The sequence below is a fragment of the Limulus polyphemus genome, unplaced genomic scaffold (genome assembly GCF_000517525.1).
Source record: "Limulus polyphemus unplaced genomic scaffold, Limulus_polyphemus-2.1.2 Scaffold1055, whole genome shotgun sequence".
Taxonomy (NCBI): Eukaryota; Metazoa; Arthropoda; class Merostomata; order Xiphosura; family Limulidae; genus Limulus; species Limulus polyphemus.
The window spans coordinates 169,796-177,717 of record NW_013666665.1 but is presented as its reverse complement, the minus strand read 5'-3'; the positions used below and the strand labels follow the sequence as shown (position 1 = coordinate 177,717).

Sequence of the window (7,922 nt, the reverse complement as noted above, 5' to 3'; positions counted from 1 at the left end):
AAAGATATAACATGTGGTTGGTGAACTTGAAAGATATAACATATGCCTGGTGAACTTGAAAGATATAACATATGGTTGGTGAACTTGAAAGATATAACATGTGGTTGGTGAACTTGAAAGATATAACATATGCCTGGTGAACTTGAAAGATATAACATATGGTTGGTGAACTTGAAAGATATAACATATGTTTGGTGAACTTGAAAAATATGATGATTTACCACACTGTTTATACTTAACATATGACCAAGAAACTTGAAAGATTTGAGTCACCCGCATCATGACTATAGTCAGTGAACTAATGGTCAAGTACTACCCTTACTTCAGTTGTGGCTAGTTGATTTAATTTACCTTGAGCTGTCTAAGTTATGTTAGGAATACCAATTGCTGAGTAAGGAACCTAGTGAAAGTTACTGTGGTTCGTTATCATTTTGTAATGTGTATTGAATATGTTACAGATTCTTTTAGAGTATGGCTAAGTGGACCTACTGAAAGGTGTGATAGGCTTCTGTTATCATGGAAGGTTATGTTAACAGTGCGTGATCTGTGATCAAAGATCCTGTTACAAATCATTAGAAATATTTTGTTGAGATGTAATAGTAATCTGGTTATTGAATTTTTTTAAATTGATATTTGTATTGTCTCTTACAGCGGCCATTGACCAGGATTTCCTTGATGAACTGATATCCTCAGATAGTAAGATTTATTTCCATTGTGATAAAATTTTTCTCATACAAAGGATTATGATTTTTTTTCTTTTGTTAAAATAAAAAATTTTACATTTATGTACTTGTTAACATTTAGTAACTTTATTTCAGATATATATATACCGTGTTTTTGTTAGAAAGTTTTTTTCCAATTTACAAATTAATGCAGTACACTTAATATTCAAAACTAATCTTTATTATGTTGTTAATTAACTCTCATCCACAAATGATATCATAAATGTTGTTTGTCCAAGGTCTATAACAGAACTCTGGTAGTTAAAAAAAAAATTGATATTTTTATTGCCATCGTAGCTGAAAATAGTACTAAAAACAAGGATGTTCTATACCGATAATCCACTAAAAACAAGGATGTCCTACCGATAATCCACTAAAAACAAAGATGTCCTATACCGATAATTCTGGGTAATTAAATAATTCTAAGTTTAGTCTTGTATATTGATTTCGTTGTTAAGCACTTTTACTTAGTTTCCTATGATATAAGATTATTGTGCTTGCTGAACCACTGCAGTTAGAACCTGCTGGTGCTGACATAAGATTATTGTGCTTGCTGAACCACTGCAGTTAGAACCTGCTGGTGCTGATATAAGATTATTGTGCTTGCTGAACCACTGCAGTTAGAACCTGCTGGTGCTGATATAAGATTATTGTGCTTGCTAAATCACTGTAGTTAGAGTGTGCTGGTGCTGATATAAGATTATTGTGCTTGCTGAATCACTGTAGTTAGAACCTGCTGGTGCTGACATAAGATTATTGTGCTTGCTGAACCACTGCAGTTAGAACCTGCTGGTGCTGACATAAGATTATTATGCTTAAATATTGTTGAAATAATTCTGTTGTTTTTTTGAGTAATAATTTTCCAAATGGTTGGGGAAAATTAAAAGTTTAATTCAGTCACTTGTACCTGTAAAGATTAGGTACGTACTAGGATTAAATTTCTTATAAAGACAGTGTAGTGTTGAGTAAAAATAGTTGTTAGAAAAGGATAAATATTCCGTTTGCTGTCTATACGGTTGTTTAGGTAATACAATTTCAAGTACAAGTAAGAAAAAGTAAATCATACCAAGATGTTTAGTGGAGAAAGGCCACTCATAGGGACTGTACATGAACTGTTCCTCTCAGCTTTTGTAACTAGATGGTTGGTATTTGTACTCTAGAAAAATAAAGGAAATTCTGTTCCTTTTTAACAACCCCCGCGGCTCAGCGGTAGGAGAGAGAGTTTATAATGCTAAAAATCGTTTTTCGTTACCCATGGTGGGCACAGCACAGATAGCCCTTTTGATAGCTTTGGGCTTAACAACAGACAAATATAAGTTCTTTTTAACAATTTATTATTAAATCTAAGATTATTTAACGGGTTCTTAACTAGTGACTACTCGTTACACTGAGTAGAAAAAGATTGTAAGTCAAAGAATAATTACCTTTGATGTAACACTTGCCATTCGGCCAGTTTGATGATACATGTTTCTTATATTTATGAACTAATTATGGGATATTTTGGAATTAGGATAGAAACTAGATCTTGTGTCTGATTTCTTAAACTTCAGAAAGTATTTTGCTCAAAACTATGGAACCAAACTTTCAATTTTAAACACATTGAAAAACTTCAACTTTTGTTAACTCGAGAGTTTGAGCATCCATGCCAGTAGTTTTTTTTTTAACGTAATTCATAAAGTTTATATCCATTTAAAAGGAAGAAAAACTTGTTTCTAGATGAAAGCATAATTTTGTTATCAAATTTTATGGTAAGTTTTGAAAAAAGAATTTTTACTGGTATATAATCTTTGTTGATCTTTTTTCAGTTTTATTTAAATCTTAAATCTATTTAGTTTGTGATGATTGAACTTAGTTGTTTTTTTGTTGTTTTTTTTTGTAGTGTTTTCTCCATTACTGAGGCTTAGCCCACCTCCCAGTGACAGAGACTACTGCTTCAACCTGTGTGACACTGAGGGTGTCTGTGATCTATTTGATGTACATATGATTCCCTTTTGACTTGTAGAGTTGAATGTGGTTTCATTGCATTTATTATTACATAATACCTCATTTTCCTGTTTGAGGAAAGGACACACAAGCAGCAACTGGTTTGTTTCAGATGTCTTTCTGGTCATTTTGGTCAGTGTGAGATATATTTATGTAATGTTACTGAGAAAATTTTGTTAACAAATAGACTCCTGTTTCATCATTTTTTCCACTCATTTTGGACTCTGGATCATTTGCGTCTGAACAATGATGTCGTGAACAACAGAACTCGGTGTGATTAATTCAATGTTAATGGTGGGCACTGTCCGATTAAGTGTCATCAGTACTTCAGGTATTAGCGCTTTTCATCACATGGCATGGTCATGTCAGATATTGATATCAGTTCAGATGTTGTTAATATGGTCACATTATCTGTTTTTGATTCTTTATATGGTCAGTTCAAGTGATATTAAAGAAGAATGTTATATATAACACTGTCGTGAAGTAGGTACCAAATCAATGGTTGACTAAAATATATATATATATTTAAGAACATTTTTTTATTTTGTTTTTCTTGTATATGTAGCTTTTTAAAATTAATTAAGCAGACACGTTGATATTCAGTATATTTGTGTTTTGTTTTAAATGTCCAAGTTTTGTTATCCACTCGGACTTTTTTAGCATTAGGAAGTTTTAATAAACATGCGTTAAAGACGTCTTTAAGCACGTACTGACGGGTGTTATAACTTATGCCATGTAACATCTACACCGATATGTTTTTTATAATAATGATGAATAAGTTTCACATTGTATGTTTTAACAGGAACAGAGTTGTAGTTTTCATAATTGTAGATATAATGGTGAAGTTATAATAATTATTGTAAACACTTTCTGTGGAGAAGGCTTTTCAGAAGATTTTTTCTTTATATATATATATACACACACATACCAGATAGTATAAAATACAAGTTACCATTTCATGGTATTACTAAGGGTAGTTTATCTTTTCCTTACAGTGTTTGCTCCCTCTATCTTTTTTTTTTTTTTAACAACTGGCAGGAAATTAGTTTTCAAAAATAACTTGATAGAAAACAGTTACCATAGGCTTGCTTTAATTCTTTCACTATAAAGTACGTTTTTTTTTGAGGATTATTAAAGTCATGCTTTAGAGATTGGTAATTCAAGTGTACAAACAACAACAAAATTTCGACATATTAAGAATATTTAACCAACACTACAAGTATATTTTCAATCACGATCTTGGGGCAGCATTGAATGTATTAAAATTTGTTTAGTAATCTGATTGAACTATAACAAATATAAAATAGTTAAAATTTGGTAAGAGCCGTAAGGTGTTATGCATAAAACAGGAGTACTCTCCATACGTCGGCTATATTGCATTTATAGACATCAAAGGAGTTATTTAGTTCCTAGTTAGTGATGTAAATATTGCTTGTAAGTTTCCTTAGAGATGTATATAAAAGTAAATGAAAAAAAAACAACATTCCAGAACAGTAAGTATCGGAAAGCATTTTAGTGTCATTCTTCTATACAAACAGCTTAGTGTTCCCGTTGATGATGTAAAGAGTTTGGGTGTAAGTTTTTGGAAGATATTATTAAATGTTCAGAAACAGACATAAAACAACTCACTTTGTGACCCCGGAGAATGGTGGAATATATTCTAGTTTGGGTTTGATGTACAACGCTAGATTTCTGATATCATTAAGCTCCTTTTGTAGGCATCAAAACTATTACTTGTATCCAGGATATATACTTCCAGGGATTCCTGCTAGAAGAAATATATTAATGTCTGTCGAAAGGTAATGGGGAGGGGGGCATTTTGAAGAAGGTCGTAAAAATGACAAGTCAAAAAATTCCATGTCCTGCTTCATCACTTTTTGTAATTTTTTGTCAAGTAGTGCCGAGGCATTTTCCACAAACATGACAATGTGTTACTTGTCTTACAGTTATAATACACAGTGCTGTTTGATACAGTGACCAAAAATAATTAGCCACAGCACTGAACATAATGCAAAGTTGAGCAGTTACCCAAAAATTGGGGTCTCTCATTATTGATTTTCATAAGTGAGTAACGACCTTCAACTATAGAATATCAGGGCAAGTTTTCATGCAATTACAGAATGACTTGGGGGGGGGGGTGGAGAAATCCTTGGATCATCCAGGGGAAAACATTTGTTTACCAGGTATAATAATGGGGTCATGCGAACTGTGACTTCACATCAGATTTTTTTACAACTTAATAAATAAAATATTGTGAATAAATAGATGAATTTGCCTTAACTTAGGTTTTGTTTCCATAGTGCTGAATGGGGAAATTTTACACTCAATATACAGCACAATATGTTGCAGCTTTGTCATCCATAGTTAACCCCATTTGTGAATAAACTAATCAACAAATTAACCTTAACTTAGGTTTTGTTTCCATAGTGCTGAATGGGGAAATTTTACACTCAATATACAGCACAATATGTTGCAGCTTTGTCATCCATAGTTAACCCCATTTGTGAATAAACTAATCAACAAATTAACCTTAACTTAGGTTTTGTTTCCATAGTGCTGAATGGTGAAATTTTACACCCAATATACAGCACAAAATGTTGCAGCTTTGTCATCCATAGTTGACCCCATTTGTGAATAAACTAATCAACAAAATCACCTTAACTTAGGTTTTGTTTCCATAGTGCTGAATGGTGAAATTTTACACCCAATATACAGCACAATATGTTGCAGCTTTGTCATCCATAGTTAACCCCATTTGTGAATAAATTAATCAACAAAATAAAGAAAATTATTTCAAGTATAGATGCACTTAATGATTAAAATATAATCTTCAGTATCCTGAACTTAACCGTAGATTGGTGCTTCATCAGTTATATCAACAGTACTGTAATCATAAGAATATTAGAGTTATTGGTCTGTACAGGATTTTTCTTTTATCAACTACTACTATTTAACTACAGGAGATCGTGGACTAGTCATCGTAGGCCACAACAAATATTTGGAATACGTTTTAAACCTGATAATGAGCTACAAAATCACAGTAAAATAACCTGTAATTTTAAACTCTTCATTCTGAAATGTATACTTTAACAGTGTATCATTTACAGTCTCTTTTATTTAGTTTTGAGAGTAAGATTAGAAACTGAACCTTCACTTTTCCTTGTGATGCCTTAGGTATTTATTAATGCAGTAGAAGTACATAAAATGTTTATATAGTCACCTTTGTTGCATAAACCGAAACTGTTGAGAAAAAACACAGAAATGACTGAGTTGCATATGAGGTATTCTGCATACACAGTTTAAAATATATATATAACTCGTTTGATATATGTTTCTTGTATCTGTACTGAATGCAATGCAGCTTTAGTAACTTACCTTGAATTTTACCTTTAATCGTGTTGCATACATCTCGTTAAAAGTACCTGATGAGTGTTAAAATGTGAACTAGATTGTGTTTTTACTACCATGAAAAAGTCTTTGTTAAACTTTTTAAAACAGTGATGTGTAGGAAGGGGTTTGTACCCCCCCACTAGCAAATTGAAGATGACTGTTGTATGCACAAACAGTGATATTTCTTTGTATAAGTATGTTTAACCTAAGGAGATGAAAACGTGGACCAAAGTTACCATAGTGAAACAAACTGTTGAAAATATGAAGTTTTTTTTTTTATAATATATTAAAATGTGGTCAGTGTGAAGAAATTTAATTTACACATAGCTTACAAAAACACTTAACTTCATCTGATATTTTTTGCTCCTTGACCGATTTTAATTAGAAAATTCATCATTTCTCTGAGTAAGTTATTTAACTCGTTAACTCAAAAAATAGTTAAAAAGTTGTCCAATTGCTTTTTGTATGTTGGAAACAACATATTCTTATACTTTAATAAAGTATTTATTAACTGTTAGTTTAAAATTCTTTATTTTGGCTAAGAAGAAAAGTAAGTCGTAATCTAAACAAGCATACCTCAACCGTTTCCATACCAGAGACTGGTGCTGTCGCCCTAGATTAGCTGGAATCAATAAAATGCAAGTATAATTAAAAACCATTACAGAATATATATATATATGAATATTCTTTCAATTTTTGTTTGTATATTTGTTTTCTGGAAATCCCACAGGCTGGTAAGGTGGCAGTCCACAGACTGAGGGTTGAGAAACACTGATGTAAGCTATTCTGCCACATATAATTGAATACTAAGAGAGATATTTTATACACAAAACAGTACATATAGATCTCCTAATAAGTTCATTTTTAAAACTTAACATTCTTTTAAGAGTTTCTTTTATAATAGCTATAAAACATTAAAATTTGATGTTTTCAAGTTGTAAGGATCATTTTTTGTTCCATGTACATGTTTAGACATGACGTACAGAAAGTTTCAGAATTTGAAGGATTTATATCGTTAAAACATCTCTACTGTTTTTGGTTTGTAAAGGTCCTTTGTAGTTGTTGATTTTAACCCATTACTACATTTTCATTCTACATGATACCTTGGTAAAGTTGAAATGAGTGTGTGTTTTGTGTAATAAAAAATACTGACTTTGTTGCAAGAATTTAGTGATTTCATTTAATAAGACCACTGACGGTTAGTTCCTCGGTGAAACATAATTTTAGTTATTTTTTTTCACTGAAAATTTTACTGTTTAGGTTACTTTTTGTACACAACAAAAACATTACCTTAGGTATTTTGGAGATCAAAAATACCACCATTCTGGTTGCCAATTTTTTTGATAAATGAAATAATCATTACTATTCTGTTTTACTAAAAATGTGTTTCTTTTTATAAAAATATAAATGCCATCTTTATAGTTACTCTGTGATATATTTTACTGAAAAATGCTACCAGCTTTGTTTCTTTATAAAGTAACGTTGTTGGCAGTATGATACACATTTTAGTAAATCTATTACCATTGTGGCTACTTTCTTGATAAAGTTACGTTGTTGGCAGTATGATACACATTTTAGTTAATCTACTACCATTGTGGCTACTTTCTTGATAAAGTTACCTTGTTGGCAGTATGATACACATTTTAGTTAATCTACTACCATTGTGGCTACTTTCTTGATAAAGTTACGTTGTTGGCAGTATGATACACATTTTAGTTAATCTACTACCACTGTGGCTACTTTCTTGGTGAAGTTACGTTGTTGGCAGTATAATACACATTTTAGTAAATCTACTATCATTGTAGCTACTTTCTTGATAAACTTACA

General features: G+C 31.4%; 1 protein-coding gene across 2 annotated transcripts in view; it reads left to right on the top strand.

The window, feature by feature from the left end:
* Window positions 1–7,258, top strand: part of LOC106461897 (transcription factor E2F5-like) — a 20,151-nt gene extending 12,893 nt beyond the window's left edge. The window contains exons 8-10 of one of the 2 annotated variants that reach the window (XR_002611101.1): window positions 652–696; window positions 2,602–4,990; window positions 5,118–7,258. Coding sequence is in view for 1 of the 2 variants with exons in the window: in XM_022388992.1 (XP_022244700.1) it covers window positions 652–696; window positions 2,602–2,717 (161 nt within the window). In the remaining variant the exon portion in view is untranslated. Of the gene's footprint in view, window positions 1–651; window positions 697–2,601 lie in introns of both variants that reach the window. The other variant, XM_022388992.1, reaches the window with a different exon arrangement.
* Window positions 7,259–7,922: the final 664 nt, after the last annotated feature.